This window comes from Staurois parvus, unplaced genomic scaffold (assembly GCF_062004578.1).
Source record: "Staurois parvus isolate SC_StPar_1 unplaced genomic scaffold, SC_StPar_1.0 ptg000077l, whole genome shotgun sequence".
NCBI lineage: Eukaryota > Metazoa > Chordata > Amphibia > Anura > Ranidae > Staurois > Staurois parvus.
Genome location: NW_028317873.1, coordinates 4,556,868 through 4,579,433, shown reverse-complemented (window position 1 = coordinate 4,579,433; position 22,566 = coordinate 4,556,868). Strand labels below are relative to the sequence as shown.

Sequence of the window (22,566 nt, the reverse complement as noted above, 5' to 3'; positions counted from 1 at the left end):
GCTGGGTTTTCTGCCTTCCTCCGGATCAACTGTTATAGGATTAGAACATTTTTTTTTTTTGTTTTATGGTTGAACTGGATGGACTTTTGTCTTTTTTCAGCCAGACTAACTAACTATGTGCTAGAATGGCCCAGTCAAAGTCCAGACCTAAATCCAATTGAGAATCTGTGGCCAGACTTGAAAATTGCTGTTCACAGACGCTCTCTATCCAATCTGACAGATCTTGAACTATTTTGCAAAGAATAATGGGCAAGAATTTCACTCTCTCGATGTGCAAAGCTGGTAGACATACCCAAAAAGACGTGCAGCTGTCACTGCAGTGAAAGGTGGATCTACAAAGTATTGATTCAGCGGGGCTGAATACAAATGCACGCCACACTTTTCAGGTATTTATTTGTAAAAACATTTTAAAAACCATTTATCATTTTCCTTTCACTTTACAGTTATGTGCCACTGTGTGTTGGTCTATCACATAAAATCCCCAAAAAAGACATTTACGTTTTTGGTTGCAACATAAAATGTGGAAAACTTCAAGGAGGTATTAATACTTTTTCAAGGCACTGTAGTCAGCAAGAGAAGAAGGCATCCATCCCCTAAAAACACTAGCAAAATACTGGAGCCTTCGGATGGCCAGGGTTATATGAGGGTACTAGGGGACAGACTCAAAAAGGCTTTTGTCAGTTTCCAATCACCTGAAGGTAGTGGCATATGACACATGGTCTAAGAATCAATTCCTGTAGTGTACGATAAAGATAATTTGATTTTAAAAAGAGAATGAATTAAAGCAACTGTTTATGGCAACCATAAGTCGTGTCACAGGAGGTAATAAAATTTTACCTAAACTCATGCAAAAATACATTTCTTATAAAGGTTCATAGGTACTTACGGTTTCATATTAAATAAGTCCCTATAGCCTCCTGCATTAAGGTCTTTAATTTTATGTTTTTCAGCAATAAGTTTTTCTTTAGTCCATGTCATTTGAACCTTTTCTGGTGTAGCAGCACTTGATTTGTCCACCACTGCCGAATGGGATGCTGTATTTCTGTCATGGATAAGCTGTGCCTGAAGAAAGACACCAGTAGAAAAAGTTAACATTTAGAAACAAATGAGCTTTCCTCAAAGTTCTAAAAATTTTCTAATATAGAATATGGCTAGATAGTCCTACTATATGAGAAACAATCAAAGCTGTCTTCCTAAATAAAATCCAAGTTAGACTTACTGGTAACTTGTTTTCCAGTAGTCTTTTAGGACAGCACATGAGAAAACACAGATCTTCCTCCTCATGCAGGAAACACACCCACATCAGTCTTTAAATTGGAGGCATCTCTCCACAGTCCTCAGTTGTCGAAGAGTATCTCAAGTCCATCTGAAAAACATAAGCACGGTAGCATAAACAATATCAGGGTGGGCAATTACTGTTGTCCTGAAAGACTACTAGAAAACAAGTCATTCTAACTTTGATTTTCTCAAAATGTCTTTCAGGACAGCATGAGAGGATAAACGAGATCTTACCCCTTAGGGCGGGACCACAGCTTGCAGAACCTTACAACCGAAGGCCTGCTCCCCAGCTGATAATAAATCCAGTCTGTAGTGGCGCAAAAGGTGGACATATTTGACCATGTCGGCGCTCTACATATTTGTTCTGGGGTGGCACTGGCCTTCTCTGCACATGTGGCTGCCATAGCTATCATGGAATGAGCATGAACGTCCATCAGTGGAACAAGATCAGAAAAGTTAGATGTTGATTCGATTGCCATCGAGCAATGGATCCTTTAGTGGCTTTCTGCCCTTTTTTAGTCCCAGCAAACAAAAGAAAAAAAGATTTAGAACTCTTCAAATCTCTCTTTAATTTCAAATAACGTAAAACCATTCTTCTCACGTCTCAAGGATGAAAATTTCTTTCCTTCTCCCCTGATGGATTAGGACAAAAAGTTGGCAAAATAATGTCTTGAGAACGGTGATAAACCAACACTACTTTTGGGAGAAAGGCTGGATCAGTTTTCATGACAATCCTGTCTGGATAAATCATCAGAAAGGGATCTCTGACTGACAACACATGTAGATCACTAATTCTGTGTGCGGAGGTGACCACAATTAGTAGAACTGTCTTCAGTGTGACATACTTCAATGTTGCAGACCCCAAAGGCTCAAAAGGAGATTTGGTTAGAGCTTTTAGGACTACTGAAAGATCCGATTTGGTAAAGGCTTTAGCATTAATTAGTCTGGATTGAGATAAAAGTCTTACAAAATCTGATGACTAAGGGTTCAGAGGAGATTGAGTGCTCCAGAAAGACCCCTTAAACTGCAACCTGGACTTTTAACGTGCTGATAGCCAATTTCTTATTATCCCTTGTTGAAGAAACTCCGGGATTGAGGCGAGATCTTCCGAGGGACTTGAACTGGACAGGCACCATGATTTATATATCTACAACTTACTAGGAGAGTGTCTGTAACAGAACGGGACCCCGACTGCACTAGGGTATTTCCGTTAGACAGTGAAAAAAAGGGGGAGAGAACAATGTTCTTGGACAACTTGCCAGCCAGCTTGCTAACAACCGAATTAACCTGTCTAACAGTATGCGTTTATAACAGGGGTTTAGTTAGCACACATTTGCAAATACATACGTAAGCCACAGAGCCACGACACGGCACCCTGATCATCTGTGGTCCTAACTCTAAAATTTGTGAGTCCCCATAGTAGAGGCACATGCATTTAATGGATAGATCAAGGGCAGGTGGACCTGAGGGAGCCACCCCTCTTAAAGGCAAAGGAGTGCACTGGACCCCAGCATGTAGCATACATGCTGGGGTCCAGTGCACTCCTTTGCCTTTAAGAGGGGTGGCTCCCTCAGGTCCACCTGCCCTTGATCTATCCATTAAATGCATGTGCCTCTACTATGGGGACTCACAAATTTTAGAGTTAGGACCACAGATGATCAGGGTGCCGTGTCGTGGCTCTGTGGCTTACGTATGTATTTGCAAATGTGTGCTAACTAAACCCCTGTTATAAACGCATACTGTTAGACAGGTTAATTCGGTTGTTAGCAAGCTGGCTGGCAAGTTGTCCCAAGAACATTGTTCTCTCCCCCTTTTTTTCACTATGTGATGCCTGTTTATGTGTCCTTGCTTCATAAGCCAGTTATAGACTTGGGCGGGTGGCCACTTTTATGCATATTTCCGTTAGACCCCCGCTTCCCTGTCCGAACACAGATCCACGGCTACCACTCGAAGTAAAAACAGGAAATAGACTACTTTATTTTAACACAAAGACAAGATATGTACACAGGGCGGGGCAATACACACCCGGTAACAAGAAACACATCAGCAGGTAGTCCCATCAGGGGGAAGGGCTGCTGGAAACACCCCCACCAAGCCAATAGACAAACACATACATCCCATAATAGTTTGCTCCCAAGCAAGAGACACAATAGAACAATGGGATACAACCACATGGCATTAAACAATGAACAACCCCAACCTATACATGTCTACACAATATCAGGACATTTCACCCTGCACCCCTAACAGGCACAGGGTGACTTACACATAAGAGGGATATGGGGAGCTGAGACAGGGGTCTCCCCACCTCTCCAAAGCGAGCTGTGTTCCATGGGCCCCCCACCCAAAGTCATTCTCGTCACAGTGTCTACTAAGCATTTTGAGATGCCTTTCTTTTCTAGCAGTTGCTTTTCAGAAACCACCCTGAGATGTAAATTTTCTACTTTTGAGTGACACAGAGGACCCTGTAACAACAGATTGCTCCTGAGTGGAAGCAGCTGATATGGCTTGACCGTTAGCCGGAGGGGTGTTGCAAAACTGTCTAAATAGCTAAAGACCTCCAAACTTCAAGTGGTCTTCAGATTAGCACAACAGTGCATAGAGAGCTTCATAGAATGGGTTTCCATGGCCGAGCAGCTGCATCCAAGTCTTACATCACCAAGTGCAATGCAAAGGTGTAAAGCATACCGCCACTGGACTCTACAGCAGTGAATCTCTGGAGTGACCAATCACGCTTCTCTGTCTGGCTGTCCGATGGACATGTCTGGGTTTGGCGGTTTCCAGGAGAATGGTACTTGCCTGACTGCATTGTGCCAAGTAAAGTTTGGTGGAGGGGGGATTATGGTGTGGGGTTGTTTTTCAGGGTTTGGGCTTTGCCTCTTCGTTCCAGTGAAGGGAACTCTTAAGGCATCAGCATACCAAGACATTCTGGACAATTTCATGCTCCTAACGTTGTGGGAACAGTTTGGGGATGGCCCCTTCCTGTTCCAACATGACTGCGCACCAGCGCACAAAGCAAGGTCCATAATGAAATGGATGAGTGAGTTTGGGGGTGGAGGAACTTGACTGGCCTGACCTCAACCTGATAGAAGACCTTTGGGATGAATTAGAGCAGACAGTGAGCCAGGACTTCTCTTCCGACATCAGTGCCTGACCTCACAAATGCGCTTCTGGAAGAATGGTCAAACATTCCCATAAACACACTCCTAAATCTTGTGGACAGCCTTCCCAGAAGAGTTGAAGCTGTTATAGCTGCAAAGGGTGGGCCACTCAATATTGAACCCAACGGACTAAGACTGGGATGCCATTAAAGTGCTTATAAAGGCAGGTGTCCCAATACTTTTGCCAATATAGTGTATATTTCTAAAGGTGCTAATGACATGAAATTTCCACTACATGTCAGTAACAACTCATGCAATGCATACATACAAAGAAACCAAAACAAATAAGTTCAGAAATTAAGTGATGTGTAATAAAATGGAATGACAAGAGGAAAAAGTATTGAACACGCCAAATGAAAATAATTTAAAGTGATTCTAAATGCTTATTTTTTTTCAAGAAAAAATAAACATGTCTACACTTACCTGCTGTGTGCAGTGGTTTTGCATAGAGCAGGCTGGATCCTCCTCTTCTCGGGTCCCCCACAGGCTCTACTGGCCTCTCCCTCCTGTCGGGTGCCCCCACAGCAAGAAGCTTACTATGGGGGCACCCGCTGCTCCGTGTATCCATTCACACACTGAGCCGCAGCTCAACCCCACTTCCTCTCTTTTCTTTTTGGCTCACTGGCTGCGATTGACAGCAGTGGGAGCCAATGGCTCTCATTTCTGTCTCAGCCAATAAGAGAAGGGAGCTCCGGGATAGCCAAGACTCCAGTGCACTTCACTGGATCGAGAGGGGGCTTAGGTGAGTATTGGGGGCCGTTAGAACCACTTTAATACTTGAGCCTGTAAAACCTTGAGCCTTTAGAACCACTTTAATAGTTGGTACAAAATCATTTGTTGTTAATGACAGCTTCAAGACCCCTCCTGTGTGGAGAAACTACTCGTATTCATTGCACAGGTGTGATTTTGGCTTATTCCGTGGGCCTCTTCTATGAACTCTGATCTTTAGTTCTTTCCATAGATTTTCTATTGGATTCAAGTCAGGTGATTGACTGGGCCATGCTAGCAGTTTTATTTCTTTCTTTGAAATCAATTGAGAGTTTCCTTGGCTTTGTGTTTTGGATCATTGTCTTGCTGAAATGTCCACCCTTGTTTCATCTTCATCATCCTGGTGGATGGGAGCATATTTTTATCAAGAATGTCTTGGTTAATTTTTTCCATTCATCTTTCCCTCAATGACATGATGTTTGCCAGTACAGTATGCTAAAAACAGCCCCATACCATGATGTTCTCACCTCCAAACTTCACTGTTGGTATGGTGTTTTGGGGTGAAATGCAGTGCCATTTGACCTCCAAACATGGTGTGCATTATGGAATCCAAGAGTTAAATTTTGGTCTCATCTGACCAGACTATATTCTCCCAGTATTTCACAGGCTTACCTAAACGTTGTGCAGCACACTTTAAACAAGTTTCAACATTCTTTTTCTTCAGCAATGGAGTCTTGTGTGGTGAGCGTGCATACAGGCCATGGTGCTTGAGTGCAGTACTTTTTTTTTTTTTTTTTTTTTTAAACAATTGTACCTGCTAATTCCAGGTCTTTCTGAAGCTCTCCAGAAGTGGTCTTTTGCTCTTGGACAACTCTTCTGATAATTCTTTTCACTCCTCTGTCAGAAATCTTGTAAGGAGCACCTGGTCATGGCCAGTTTATGGTGAAATGATGTTCTTTCCACTTCAGGATTATGGCCCCAACAGTGCTCACTGGAACATTCAGAAGTTTAGAAACCTTCTGTAACCAATGCCATCAATATGTGTTGCAACAAAAAAGTTGCGAATGTCTTGAGAGAGCTCTTTGCTTTTACCTATCATGAGATGTGTGACTCCTTGGTAATGAGACACCTTTTTATAGGCTATTAGTTGAGACAACCAGCTGATATTAATTTGCACTGACATGGAGCAGGATTGCTTTCTAATTACTATTAGATTTCAGCTGGTGTCCATGCTTTTTTGTGCCTCCCTTTCTTCATGTGTTCAATACTTTTTCCCTATGTTATTCAATACAACTTAATTTCTGAACTTATTTGGTTTATTTATTTGTATGTATGGATTGCATAGGTTGTTACTGACATGTGGTGAAAATTCAGATTCCACTAGTCTAAAAGGATGAATAGAGGGAGTCGCATGGGAGACACCCCGGACAAAAGGTCTTAATTATGGAATGAGAAGCCAATGGACCAAGATAACAAGAGCGGTGTCCTGACCCTTAATAGTGCTGAGAGACAAATACTGGTCTATTCCCAGCTGAAGGAAGGAGAGTATTTGTCCCAAGGAGCAATTTAGTAAAGGTGGAAGCCTCATGGCTCACGCCAAGTGGAGTGTTTCTTCCACATACAGTGATAGACCCTGGGAGAAGTAGACTTTCCTAGCTTTTAGCCTCATGGGAATGAACAGTTCAAAGATGTCTCTGTCCTTTACAACCCGGGCTTTAACAGCCTAGCCATTAAACTAGAGACTGTGAAGCAGGATGGTAAAATTGGTCCTTGAGACTGAAGATCCAGGTGATCTTTAAGATCCCATAGTGCATCTGCCAAGAGTCTTTTCAAGTTGGAATACTATAAGTGCCTGTGCCAAGTATCAGGGGAGGGAAGCTGTAGATAAGAGCTTACTGATCTCATGGACAATCAGAGAATCCACTGCTTCTGCCAGAGGATCGTGTACCTCGATACACAAATGTCCAGTTTGTTGTTAAATCTGGAAGCCAGGAGTTCCATATTTGACATACCCCCACCTGTGACAGAAGCCCAGAACACTTTAGGGTGTAGGAATCACTCCCCAGATGCTGCCAGCTGAGGAAATATGCCTGCTAACTGTCCATGTCTGGGATGTAAAGTTGGACAAGACAGAAGGATGTTGCTTGGGAGACAAGATTCTTTTAACACCAAGTCCCCTGCACTGGGAGGATGCTTAAACTCCTTTCCAGTCAAACAGGCTAACATCTATCATGAAGATCTTTCAAAAGATAGTAAAGGAGTTACCTGACTCCAAAGCAAGACTTCTGTGCCACAAAGCCAGAGACAATATGGTTATTGTTGCCAGACTAAATGGTCTGTTCAAGCACTGGACTGATTTGTCCCATGATGACAGAATGTTGTATTGTAGGGGTGTGGAGTGAAACTGAGCCATTGGGACTGCCTCGAAATAAGCTACCATTAGTTCCAGGATTTCATGCAAAATCAAAGGGTCGACTGACTTCTGGACTGATTATTATGAATCTGGAAGTGGAGCGTTTCAAGTTTCTCCTGAGAAAGAAACACTATAAAGACTACAGCCAGATACTTCAAGAGATGAGTCAGTTCCAGCATTGATTTCTGAAGGTGCAGAATCAATCCAAACCTCTGCAAAGTTTGGTCAGTCAAAGCTACGTTGTCAGCCAGGATCAACTGTTCCCTCAGTAGGTCATCTAGCTATCTCAGGAATTCCCCTGAGAGCACAGCACAACCAGTACTGAGGACAGCAGCTTGATGAACACCCAAGGTACAGAAAGAGAGGCCGAATGGCACAGCCACGAACTGAAAGTGCAGGGGAACCACAGCAAAGTGTAGGGATTGCTGGTATGCTGGAAATATGGGGACATGTAGATATGCATCCCTGATATCCACTGAGCTCAAGTGTCCTAGGTGGCATCTAGGGTAAACCAAAAGAAACCTTAAAGGCTATGCAAAGTAACCACTTCTTGGCTGTAAATTCTGCAGGCCATCACTAGCCAAAATGTCCTCTGCATGTGGAATGACCGAGGATGCATGACATGAGATGGGAAGCCTCCAAAAGCCATTTGTTTCCAACATTCTGTGATCAAGTGATTGCCTGCAGTAGTGATCAGAACCCTTCTGATAACCTTAACCAATCAGTCAGTGTTTAACATATCAAGATTCCAAAACATAAAAAAAACTGACCTTCACATGTACCTCAAACACAAATATGCTCCTCCTGATGAAGCATTTTAAAGAGTTTTCAATATTGGTCCAAAAATGAAATCGTCCTCTGTACTACCCTAGTCAAGGTGAGCCTAGACAGGATTTTTTGATACTGACAGTAAAGTCCTTTTTGACAGACACAGCTCTGCTGATTCTTGAGGCTAGGGTTTTATAGTGCCACCTACAGAAGTAGGACACTAGACAGAAAAGAACACGGCACCACCTATGGGCAGTCCCCTCTGGTATAAATCCCCCCCCCCCCCGGCAATGCAGTTTGTAACACAGTAGTGCCCACGACCAGCCACATCACTTCACCACATCCTCCCAGATTATATACAAGCTCCCTCTACTTCATGTTCCTCAACAGATGCAGAATCTGACCCCCCCCTTTTTCCAATCTACCTTTCCTTTTATTACTACTATTCTTTTTCCCTGCTCTCAGAGCCTCATGCGATCTATGCTTCCCTCCTCTTTGAGCCCTATGCCCTTCAGCCATGGCTGAACAAACTACCCAGTGCAAGCATGCTGTGTGTCTGCACAGTGTCCTGTACCTCTGAATGGCCAGCCAAAGGATGAAAACTGACCACAAAAGCACAAATCAACTTCTTTGTGCTTTGTGTAGCCAGTTTAGACCTGTCAGGATCAAAATGATAGAGACTATGATTTCTAAAACATGTGAACACTTACATAAAACAATATTTAGAGTAACATACACTTTAACAATTCATAAGTAAACAGATTCACAATTTTATTCAACTTGTCTTCTGTAACACTCATCAACAGATTGTAGATCTCTGTGTAACTTTGGGTATGTCAATACAAAAATAAAAAGGTATATTTTTGTTACTTATTCCCACCCACCCCCACAATACCTTTCTCCTTACCCATTTCACATGATTGTACTCCTGCCTTCTCTATGCTTCTCAATCTATACTTAAAAAATTAAATAAAATGTTTATAAAAAAAATAAAATAAATACATATAACACTTTACCTCTCTTTCTCTTTCGTTCTTAGACAGCTGCATTTGCTTTAGCATTTGAGATCTTTGCTCCATCATTAATGTCCTCTCATATGTAAATGCAGATATATCATTTTCAAACTATGAAAATAAATAACATTGTAAGTTACATGTAAACCATATACTGCGATCTTTACATTTTCTTCTAGTGATTTAGCTCTAATTTCTTTTTCAGCAATAAGAGTACAATTAGGAATTTGCAGTAATAACTACTTTTTATAAACTGCTACTGATTAAAAAAAAAACAAAAAAAACACAAAACAACTTTCTGGTGCTTTCTGCAACATTAAACTAAAACTGTGCGCTTGTTACTACAACAGGCAACTCCTATGGCCTATGCAGACAAGGGGCCCCGTAGTCTAAAATCCACTGAAATATTAACGCAAATTCCATACCTGTAGGTTGTTTTACATCACCCATGAAGCTTGACCGAAATAATCCCAGTATTTGCAATTCTATGTCCTGGCTTATTTTCAGGCCATAAGCCTCCTTTTTTGGGGACAACCAAAATGATAATCTTTTAAGTTGTCCTCAAAAAAGGACACTCAGTGGCCATTTTGTTGTTGCTTAGAGTACAAGATTGAAAGGGGCCACAGCAGTGCAAGAACCCTGGTGGGGATGTGCAACTGGATAGTCCTTGTTGAATTAGGAGACAGCGCACTGCACATGCACAGTTTTTGAAGTGGGAAGCCTGCTCACTTTTGCAATGTTTTGAGTGAGCACCCAACAGCTGTCATGTATATTGGACAGGCTTCAAGAGTGACAGAAAATGTCTACAGGTATGGCATTTGAATTAAATATCTTTATAAATGGCACAGTGGAGTAAATTCACTAAGAGTTAAAGACCGCTTGATTTTTTGCGTTAAAACACTCATGTTCTATTTTTCTCAAAAGTAGTTAATCAAAAAACATGCCTCGTTTACTGAATAAGTAAAAGAATTTTATATGGCGATATTTGGCAATACATTTAGTATTATGTTTTTTGTTTTTCTCTGTTCTTTTCACAGGCTATAAGAGTGCAGAAGAGTGGGATTAATGAAAACACACTAAGAACTGTGAAACTATGCATATTGTATATTCTGAGTGAACCTTCACTCACAAAATTATCTTCTTCTGGTGCAATGTTACAAATTGTTTACATTCGCAAGCTAACAAAAAGGAAAAAATTTTGACTTACCTGTAAAATTCTATATCAGAGTATAGTACAGGACACAGGTAGAGTATTCATACACCGTGTTATAGGCATGCACCTTCAAGTTATAGGAAACCTTTAGAGGACACAACCCCTGGGCGCCTCTTCTATTGACCCTACCCCACTCTGAGTCCTCGGTTTTGGAGCAAGCAATGCAGAGTAAACCAAGGAATGAAAGAGGATGGCCTGTGTCCTGTACTGTACTCCAAGATATTAAACTTACAGCCAAGTCAAAATTCTTTCATCTTAATCATACAGTCCAGGACACAGGAAGAGTATTCATATGCCATGGGACGTCTCCAAAAAATGAACAAGAAGCGTGGGCAACATTAGAAAAACACAACTGGGCCAACAGGTCCAAACAACAAGGGCCAGAAGACTCAACTTCAGAGTGCTGCTTGTGTGCTACCTTTGTGGTCCCGAGGAAGACAAACAGGGAATCTGTCCCTCTGATTGGAGCAGTAGCCTGACATGACATGTTCTAGGACAGTGTTTCTCAGCTTTTTGAAAAGTACTTTCAGTCTCAATGCACCCGTCTAAGGCTTGGTTCACATTACTGTGTGTAGCAGAACACACGTAATATCGTGCTCATTCCTGATATGCAAATAAGTGCTCTGCTCATCTGAAGTGCCATTAATTTTTAATTGTACCCTACACATTGGTAAACGCAGGGTGTTTTTGGTGTAATGCAATTTAAAAAAAAAAAAAAAAAAAAAAAAAAAAAGGGGTCAGGGACGACTCTCCTTGCTTTTCTGTAAGTAGGGAAACACACTGAAATTAATGGGCTGCCCTACATGCAGCACGCAGCCAGACAGATGTGAACCAAGGGCTTATTCACATGTGAGATTGGACATGGGTAAAATCACATGATTGAGCTGTTTTTAACCACCCCCATATACTCCCTCTTTAGCTGCAGAGGCAACATCAGGGGGTGTACACATGCTGTGGCTACAGCTGGAAGTATACTCCCAAGTGAATAGGGCTGCACTGCAACCACCCTGCAACTGTGTGCATTGCATGTGGTTGCGGTGTGGTGATGCTGCACCTATTGGGTTACAACATGCGGTAAGGAGGCAACATATTGCTTCTTTAACACCTGTCAAATGTCTCTGAAAAGCAATCTAAGCATGTATTGAAATTCAGAGGAGCAGCAGTCCTTTCTGCTATTATAAACAAGCCCTAAAAAGCAGTTCTGATAGTACAAGAATAGGGGGTCTATGTAATAAAAGCACACACACACATATATATATTTAATAAAAACAAACACACACAAACACATGTACATACAAAAACACAAGTATACACACAAACACGTACCCACACGCACACACAGTTACACATACAGACACATGTACACACACACACACAAACACATATATATGGCACCTGGGTACTGCACAGTAGGAGGAGGCAAAGTGCACAGCAGATACTCCCCCTTTCCTTTGCTTTCACTTTGCTCAGTCTGACCGAGCTCCCAGTTCGTCTGCAGATCAGGAGCTCAAGCTCATCTGACAGCCTCTCTTTAACAAGATGCTGCGGCTCCCCTGAGAACCTCTGGGGGCACCCCGATTGAGAAAGGCTGTTCTAGGGCATCTACACAAAAAAAAAAAAAAAAAAAACACAACAAAAAACAAAAACAGCAGAAGGCAATTTCTCTGTGACACCATCCTGAAATAATGGGTCATGTTGATTGTTCATTGCTCTAGTGCAGTTACATGCAGTTTGACCTACTGAAATGGCAGCAAGAGCTGGTCAGAGGGCTCAACTCGCAAGAACAAAGAAAGCTTTTATGGGGCGATTCAGTCATCAGACTCTGCATTTTATCTGTTCATAAAAATGGAGTGTTTTGCATGATTTTTCAGGTCTCTTTGTACCCAAAGGGGAATGGCGAGATGGGGGAGTCTCAGACTGCACAATGCCAAGACCGAGGCATTGAGTTTTTCAATGTCATCAAGCATGTTGCATGCAGCTCCCTCTTCAATATGGCAGCAGTCTAGGGAAAATATCTGCCTCAATATCCTCTTCATTCTCTTCTGTGTATGCGTCCTCTAGGGCTGGTATATTGGGATCTGACTCCGGTTGAGAAATGTGAATAAAAAGGTGTGGAATTTTTGATCCCCGGATGAAAATGGTTGTATTCAGGCTATAATCTGTCTGGGGAATTGTGACATAGAAGCAGAGAGTTCTACTTTAATCTAATAGGCCCCTGGGTGCATGCCTGAAACAAAGCTAGACTTTGATGCATAGATCAGTGTTTGAGCTGGATCCTGCTCCGGTGCAAGGGATGTGTCATTCCTCTGAGTGTTGTGCAGGCCTTTGGCAGAGCGAATGTTTACCTGTGGGTTTGCACAGCCCCCCTTATGCCTCGACTCCATTATAGCTACAAGTGAGGTTATTCCCCTGTGCGGTACTCACGGAATAGGGTACAGAGTATAGGGTAATCACATCCGGAAGGACTATGTGCTAACCAAGGTGTAAACCATTCTCTAGGAGGAAGTGGCGGTAATGTGTGTGACCAGTGGTGTGATGTAACATATGGTCATCCACCTAAGACTAAGCTCTGAGTGATTTAGCTTTACCACAAAGTTTGAAAAATGTACACTGCAAGGTGAATACATTCATAACATAGCCCTATTTCTACAGGAATCGACAGAGAGAAGGCAATCATGTTTAAACTGTCCATGACGCTGGGTTGGTGTAGGCATCATTTGTCACAGTGGGCATAGCTCCGACGGGGTCTTCAGGTATTGCGTTCCATAGCAATGGGCCACAAAAATGTAACTGTAGATCACCCTGTGGCTGTCTCAAGTGACAAGTACTAGGGTGTGCATCCATGCAGGATCCACTGTACAAAGCAACATTACAGGCCATCCCACAGTGTGGGGTCTGGGTACGGCTCCCAAGGTTTTACTGCGGTTCCACCAAACTGGATACACTGCTTCTATGCTGGTATCAAAAGACAATGAGGTGTTTAATGAAGAATCATACGTTAAAAGAATAAAAATAATAAACTGATTAAGCAAAGGGTGACACCAAACAAAACCAGGGACTCACGGGCTGGGGTAGGGATTTTAGGGGAGGTGCACAACGGTATGTCCTCTAAAGTTTTGCCAATGTCCAATCACCTAAATGTACATGCCTTTAACCGTTGGTGTACGAATATTATTCCTATGTTCTCTACTGTACAATTAAGATCGTACATTATCACACGGATAAATTGTTTTCTTTTCACTTACCAGCCAGTGCTGAGTTAAACTTTTTTTTTTTTTTTTTTGTTTTTTCTGTAAGAATTGACTTTAAAGTGGTTGAAAACCCTCACATAAACCCAGGGACTAGCATCAGGGGATACACAGACATGAAACAAATTTCCCTACATAACTGTATCCATTAATCTCCAGCCATCTCTTCTGTAGATTGTTCCAAAATACACAGATCATATTCCCACCTCTGCTGCTTGAGCTTAAAAAAATAAATTTGTCTCACAGTGTCAATATCACTGAGTAGAGCATTGAACGCTGATTGGAGGGAAGGGGGGCACTCCTTCACACAGTACACAGATAACATGCACAGCTGTGATTGTCAGGCTGGAGCTTTCCTCCCCCCATCACTTTTTTATTTTTTAGTGTTGCAAAAAGCTGCCAGAAATGACTCATGCAGATAAAAGAGGAAGGAGGCAGCAGAGAGAAATCACACTCAGTGCTTTGAATAGAGGCAGTACGTAGTATAGAAGGATGTGTTTTGCTCAACTTCAATGTTGGAGGTTTACAGATACTTTAAAGAAGCTTTGTGGTTATTTATCTCACATTCAATATTTTTTTTTATTAATTGATTCTTAAACAGTGATAAACAGTAGTGAACTGACCACATAGTATTTTAAACTACTGGGGTCCCTTGTCTGCATGAGCCAGTTTATATAAAAAAGTTAACCTAAACTTTAATGGTGCACAGTGATGCAATCCTCCCCGAAACTTCCACTTCCCACTAAAAAGAAGTTGAAGAGCAGCAAAAAAGCAGAGCTGAGCAATTGTATTGTGCAAAGTGCAATAACCTTTTGCAATCAAATAAGTTAGGTGATACAATGTGGAGTCAACGAGAAAATCCAAAAAGGAATGCTGACTGGTTGCTATGGGTTTTTGCCCTCGTCACATCCTTACCACAATTTGTGAGGTTTACAGAATAAGGGTGAAAATACAATAAACCAAGTTTGATCTGCAAACACATGCTGGAACATTTGCTAACTGGTTTGTTAGTTGCTATAGTGATGTAAATTGTGCAGTCTACTGAAGTGTAGAAAATATGTATCTGTATCAAATGGATAAAAAAAAATTACATAGTACAGATTAAACTATGAATAAGATGCAACATTGTATTAGAACTAAACAGCAGAGCTGGCCACACGTGTTGAACTATGTTTTTATTTTTTCTATGTATCAAATATTTTCTTGATTGGTCATTTGTTAAATATAGGTTGAGCGGTACAAAAGAATTCTTACAAAAAAAATCTTAGTAGTTTGTAGAATCAGATTGCATCTTATCAATTGGAAAGGTGGGGAATTATAGTGTTTCCTAACTTTATTAGATTCATATTGGTAAGTTATTTGACACAGTGAAAAAACAGGTACTGTGCAATAGGCAATATCAGAATTTATACTTTACTAATTAACTACACAAGCTCTGATGCCTATATATGTCCCAGAACTGTGTGCTAGACTCATTGAGGTTTATTTACTAAAGCTGGAGAGTCCAAAATCAGACTCCCTTCTGCATAGAAACCAATCAGCTTCTAACCTCAGCTTGTTCAATGAAGCTTTGGCAATGAAACCTGGAAGCTGATTGGTTTCTATGCAGAAGGGAGTCTGATTTTGGACTCTCCAGCGTTAGTAAATAAACCCCATTATGTTTCGTGGATAGCTACAAAGAGGTAGTCTGGCAGCTCAGTGGATATTGATTTGTATCCTGTTGACCAGCAGCTTTTCTTGCAACCTGCTCTTGTGTACTACCTGCATGTCTCTATTCATAACATTCCTTGATGTCACACTCACTGCCTAATCTTACACTAAAGGGAAGTTCTCAATGTATGAGAAAAGGCACAATGTAAAATATACAAACCAAGGCTTTATTTACCAGGGAAGTGTACGGTAACTTCTAACAGCCACTGAGGTTTTAGTTTACAGAAAAAGGTCAACTGTGATTGGCTATACAATACTGAACATACTGCCATATTACATATTGTTTCCAGTCCGTTCACCTCCTGCAAAGGCATATATAGCCATCTTCTCTTTAAAAGGGAGCTTTGGCTTAATATTTTTACAGATATGTTGGAAGTTGCGCTCTTAATTTAACCTCAGTGCGTCTGTCAGGAGACTGCGTTGGAAGAAAAAAGAAACCTATTCCCTTAGCAAACCCACATTAAATATTTACTGTCATGATAAAAAAAAAACAAACAAAAAAAAAGTACAAACCATTTCTACAACTTCAACCTCAGCATCAAGGCGTAGATGATATAAGAACATCTGAAGATCTTTTTTCATCTGAATACTATTGTCATCCATTTGGGCAACAGTAAATATCCGCATTCTACATTTTCTCCAAACCTAAATTTGGTTAAAAGTTTTAAATGTTAGTGTAATGTTTTATGAACTACATTAAAGAAGAGAGCAAAGGATGCAGACATTCAATTGCATATACATATGATGACTGATTTTGTCCTTTAGCTTTTTGCTGGTCCCACTGAGAGATGGCAGTTTCAGCACTGAATTCACACTGGCAGTGAAGGGAAGGGTAAAAATTTAAGGACTACTTTGAGGTTGTGTTATAATTGTCTGTCCAACTAGCAAATCAGTGTTTTCTTCCCATCAATCAGCCAGGTTAAAGTAGTACTAAAGCCTCAAATTAATTATCAGAATCAGCTCTATATAGGTGACCAGAGGAAAATAAGTTTAATTCAAGAGTAGTTAAGAAACTCTTACAATTTGCCATGGTTACAAGCACAGTCACTCTAGTTGTTCATGGTTTCCCTGACTTTCTGGTCAGGGAGCACACACTTGTAACTACATATACAATCCAATGATCCCCTTCTTTGGGACTACATGTCTAATGGTTTCAAGCATTAATGCACATATCCGCCCCTTCAAGTTCTCTATGCCTGCTTATGCCACCCCTCCTTGGGGACATTTCTCATCATTCCAAGAATTACTGTGCATGCCTGCCCCTTCTAGTTCTCTCTGGCTGCTTGTACAATCCCTCTTTGGAACATGTCCTAGGACAGGGGTGGGCAACTGTGGCCCTCCAGCTGTTGTAGAACTACAAGTCCCATGAGGCATTGCAAAACTGACAGTTACAAGCATGACTCTCAAAGGCAGAGGCATGATGGGACTTGTCGTTCACCAACAGCTGGAGGGCCACAGTTGCCCACCCCTGTCCTAGGATACCCCTTTTAGTCTTCTCTGGCACCCTGTGCATTTTGGTGCAGCAGCTTCCTGATGTAGGCTTGGAGTCTCTCTCCTGGGAAAGCACACGAAGGGGGCTCCACTGCACCTCACAAAAGGGAATAGAGGAACACGAAAAATGGTAATTAGCTGGATCAGTTAAGAAGATAAGAAAACTTTCAAAGAAGTAGCAGCAGCAAAAGGTAATTGTCTAAATCAGCTGCTAAATGTGTTCATAAAAATGTATGGTTTAAGAACACTTTAAGAGAAAATATACACCTTGCCAATTCATGTTTATTTCTGACTGCACCGTATTCATCATGTTACATTACTGCGTCAACCTGCCATCCTCTAGGTAGCTATTCATAAGTGAACCACCATCTAATGGAAATTGACATGGACCAGTAAACACAGTCAGGTCCATAAATATTGGGACATCGACACAATTCTAACAATTTTGTCTCTATATCTTCCTTCTGGTGCACGACAATGCCCGGCCTCATGTGGCAAGAGTATGCAAGCAGTTCCTGAAAGATAAAGGAATACCATTGAATGGCCCCTACGCTCGTGTCAGCACCTGTGGTAGGGAGCTCTTAATCCACAGCTTGGGGTTCCCCAGGGCGCGGAGTCTAAGCCCCAGCCTGCTTGTTCACCAGAGCCCCTGATGGTGGGGATGGACTTGGAGCAGGCTGGAACCAGGTCGCGGCCCCCAGGTACACCCAGCTGAGGTAGAAGAGACCGCTAGCGGGAGCAGGGTGCAATGGGAGTAGACTCAGGAGATCCAGTAGGCTAGCCGAGGTCAGGACAGGAGGAAGACAGGCAATGTCAGGAACAAAGCCGAGGTCGGTACACAGATACAGTGAGGTCCATAAATAAATGAACTCTGGACCTTTTATCTGCTCATTGTAATTGGGATAATGAGGGAATAACACACACCTGGCCATGGAACAGCTGAGAAGCCAACTGTCCCATTACTTTTGGTCCCTTAACAAGTGGGAGGCACATATGCAAACTGTTGTAATTCCTACACCATTCACCTGATTTGGATGTAAATACCCTCAAATTAAAGCTGACAGTCTGCAGTTAAAGCACATCTTGTTCGTTTCATTTCAAATCCATTGTGGTGGTGTATAGAGCCAAAAATGTTAGAATTGTGTCGATGTCCTAATATTTATGGACCTGACTGTACACTATATTGCCAAAGTATTGGGACGCCTGCCTTTACAAGCACATGAACTTTAATGGCATTCCAGTCTTAGTCATTAGGGTTCAATATTGAGTTGGCCCACCCTTTGCAGCTATAACAGCTTCAACTCTTCTGAGAAGGCTGTCCACAAGGTTTAGGAATGTGTCTATGGGAAGGTTTGACCATTCTTACAGAAGCGCATTTTTGTGAGGTCAGGCACTGACGTTGGACGGGAAGGCCTGGCTTGCAGTCTCCGCTCTAATTCATCCCAAACATGTTCTATCAGGTTGAGCTCAGGACTTTGTAAAGGCCAGTCCAGTTCCTCCACCCAAAACTCACTCATCCAGGTCTTTATGGAGATTGCTTTGTGCACTGGTGCGCTTTCACGTTGGAACAGGGCCATCCCCAAACTGTTCCCACAAAGTTGTGAGCATGAAATTGTCCAAAATGTCTTGATATTGTGGTGGCTATTTTGGGCCTATATTAATTTTAATATTATTGTGAACTTCTGTTCAGGGTCTCAATTTATGCAACATATTTACCATCTGTTGTATCACCTCAACACACCTCCATGTATGTTACTGTGACTGTGGGGGGGGGGGGGGGAGAGATTACACAAAAGACTCAATGGAGGTGAGGGGGGAAGGCAACTGGATTTCCTGTTTTTCATTGACTACCTTGCTCTGAAGCCCACCCATTGGAAGATAAAGGTGTGATTTACTTGGGTGGGTGGTTCTTGGGATGGTCTTTTGTAAAGTGCATAAAACAGCTTGGTCAAAGGAGAAGCTCTCTCTTTGTCCTGTGTGCCTCCAGGAGCCAGACCTCACAACATCAGGGTGTCTGTAATGTATCAGCCATGCTCTATTTTTCTTTTCTATAACTTCCTTTTCTTATAGTCATCTCTCTATACTGTAACATCTAATATTTTTTCTCATGTAATATCAATTGATTGATTATATTAGTAACTATTTTTTTCTTCTGCATAAATTAGATTTCCTTTTTCTTTTTATTCGGCACAGTGGTTATTGGTTAGAAATAATCTACAAATGAGAGAGAGGCAAAAAGGCCTGATTCTGTTGTGGGCAAAAGGTTGTAATCACTTATTGCATTTATAATCGATAGAACCAAGTAAATAAGTGTGGGAGAGAAAAACCACCAAAACATTTGGTGCCCCTTGGTGAGGAAGCCTGACCGTTTGGGTGATTGGTATGTCTTGTGTGGAAGACAGAGCTGAGCCAGGCAATTCTAACTCCAGAACGGTGAGCATTTATTTATGCCTCTGAATGTTTTCACCTGTCTCCCCTGTCTGAACACCTGGACAAGTAAGCTTCTTTGAACATTGCTTTTTTTTTTATTTAACATTTTGTCTGCACTAACACTTTTGATGAGACTGATTACAAACAGTATAATTGAAATAAAATTGTTCTGAGAGTGTATGAGGAAACATCCTAACTGCTCGGTGCGCCTATTGCAGTAGAGTGCGAGTTTGAATGAAAGAGATCTGACTGGATTCTTGGAGGCAGTGAAATAAAACATAGGATCTGTGCCATTCTGCCAAAAGGTTTTCAGTTGACTCTCGAATGAGATTTTTGTTAAGACGCTTCCCAATCTTTGCGATTGAAACGCACATGCGGGCCCAAATCACATGGAATGATCTTGTTGTGTATGAATCTGTCCTCTGTAATTTACTAACGGTGGATTGTAAGTGAGTATTTAGACCTGTGAACAGCTATATTGTAACTACTACAAACTATACTGCAAGTAGCTGTGCCTCAATCAACTGCCTAATGCACTCCAAGCACTCAAATTTTTGATTTTCCAAGTTTGCTTTAATTTTTTAAATAATAAAAGTAATAGCTCTACTCTGAGCAATCTTTTAGAATACTTCAGAAAAGTCCACGAGGGGGGATTGAACTATCAAGTTCGGGTGATCCCCAGGCTGTTTGAAGGACTTCAGAACAGGGAAAAATTAAAAGTTTGTTCTGAGAAGTAGTGAAAAGCAGCAACGGTGACAGGGGCGGTACCTGTCAACCCAATCATTGGCCAGAGATTAGCTACCTCTGGGGGCAACCGCTTAAGGATGGGAAACTACTTCAGGGTCCAGTATCCGTAAGGATGGGCAACTGTATCAACTCAAAAAGGGTGTCTAAGTATGGTAAACCCCATCAATTGACCCCAAGGGAAGAGATGATCGGTAAATATGGACCCTGGGTAGTTAAATATATTCATGATTGGGAGCGCTGGACTGGAATGAAGTTTTCTAAAAGAGGTATTTTTAAACCTAAGACTTGGGAAGACCTCTGCTATGATCATCATAAAAAGATGACACGACCATTAGAAAGAGATGCTTGGAGTGCATGGATGATAGAATCCACACATAGGGCTGATGATGTGAGCGTTCTTCCTGTGAGATTTAAGGAAAAGACACACCAAATGACCCTTAGAAATAGAGACAAGCAGGAACAGCCACTAGAGCTGAAACCCCAGAGCAGTGACAGCGATGATCAGGGGGATGATGAGGAATTATCAGGATTGGGGCCTTATGTAGTTGCCAGGTCCTTGTTAACAAATTACTCAAAAGCTGATATGAATTGTCATCTATCAGCAAATAACAAAAAGGGAAAGCCACATCTTGCAGCCAAGTTTGACACCCCAGTTAAAACCCTGAATGAATCACAGAAAGACTCGTTCTGTGGGTCACTGGAACAAGAAGGGAGAGACATTGCAGCAAGGCAGGAAAAGGGAATGCAGGCATTAAGGGAGAAAAGTCTCCCTGGTACCAAAGACCATATACAGTCAGAAGGGATACTTTCTGCCCCTCCGAAATACTGTTATCCCCCATTTACTGGCTGCGAGACAGCATTCTCTCCTAGAGAGGAATTAAAGAGCAATTCTGCTGCTGAGTGCAATACTGGCAGTTCTGCTACTGGGTACACTGTGTATGTACCTCTACGCCCCCACGTGACTAGTACCCCACAGCAAAGACCTGTGTGGTGTCACTCTAACAGGGAAATGACACCCAACGTGGACACACCTGTATACCATGGGACTGTTAATGCCACCCTTCAGGGCACTTTGCAGTTTGATAAAGTGCCCCAACCTGGAAGCAACAATCACCACCAGTCTTACTGGGATTCTGTGACAGAACCCCAAAAGACCAATCAACAGTTGATATCTTTTTCAGATGACCTATCTGTATATCCCGTAAGAGAGCAGGTAAGTTATAACAGTGGGAGTTCCACTGGAAAGATGACGCATCATGTAGCATGGACTCCTGAAATGAAGGGATTTTTGAGCGTTATCCCCCATCCAAGGACTGATCCCATTAAATTTGCCAAAGAGCTTCTGGACATCCAGGCAATCTATAATGCAAATTGGGGTGATATGCTTCAAATAATGAAAAGGGTTTGTCTAGATGGGGACATTACTAACAGTGCCCTATCACCTGTGTTGGTACATAGCTTCATTACTGGGTTGAGAGGAAAGATCAGGGAAAAATTAATGACTGCAAATCCAGACTGGAGAGATAAGCCCCTCTCCTCTTTGTTGTCACTTGCAACTGCTATTGAAAGAAATATAGCTGATTGGGAGTCACAGAAACCTCAGAAGATTTGCATTGTCACTGATAAGTCGAACGGTGCAGATCTTGGCCTAAAACAGAAAAGGAAACCTGTCTGCTTCAACTGCAACAGACCAGGACACTTCAAGAGGGAGTGTAGAGCTCCTAGACAAAGTAGGCCATTGCGGCCTGGGATGGAATCTGAAAGAGACCCCAAGTGATGGGGAGATCTTCCGGTGTTACCTGTAACCTCAAAAAATGAGCAAGGAAGTGCTTATGTACAAATGCAACTGAATAATCAGACCCTAAATTGTTTAGTAGACACCGGGGCAGCTCGTTCCATTCTTAAATCCAGTGAAGTTAATCTCCCTGTTCAAAATAAAATTAGGGGAGTTGGTCTAGGGGGTATATCATACCCCCTATTGGAAACAACTCCCACAAATATTACACTCAAAAGGTGCACAAATTTAAATCCTGCTACATTGCTACCAGAGACATTGCAGGATGAGATAGAAAGCCATGACTGCAATGCAGAAATGGAAGATCACTACATGGAAGCACAAAGAGTAAGGGATACCCCCATCCAAAATGCTGACCTCACTGTTTTTGTAGATGGGTCCTGCTTCTATACTGAAGAAGGGCACCCTATTACTGGGTATGCAGTAGTCACCAAGGATGAAATCCTATTCCAAGGCAAAAACTAGCTGGGCATCAGTCCGCCCAGGTAGCAGAGCTTATGGCTCCGATGCAAGCTTGCATAATAGGCAAAGGGAAAAAGCTCAATGTGTACACCGACTCAAGATATGCATTTGGCATATGTCACGATTTTG

General features: G+C 42.0%; 1 protein-coding gene across 2 annotated transcripts in view; it reads right to left on the bottom strand.

The window, feature by feature from the left end:
• Positions 1-22,566, bottom strand: part of SLC12A7 (solute carrier family 12 member 7) — a 364,935-nt gene that overhangs the window by 28,088 nt on the left and 314,281 nt on the right. For both annotated transcript variants that reach the window (XM_089669464.1, XM_089669465.1), the window contains exons 20-22: positions 16,026-16,157; positions 9,345-9,452; positions 887-1,062 (exon numbers count right to left, since the gene is read on the bottom strand). In XM_089669464.1, coding sequence (XP_089525590.1) covers positions 887-1,062; positions 9,345-9,452; positions 16,026-16,157 — 416 coding nt within the window. The remainder of the gene's footprint in view (positions 1-886; positions 1,063-9,344; positions 9,453-16,025; positions 16,158-22,566) is intronic.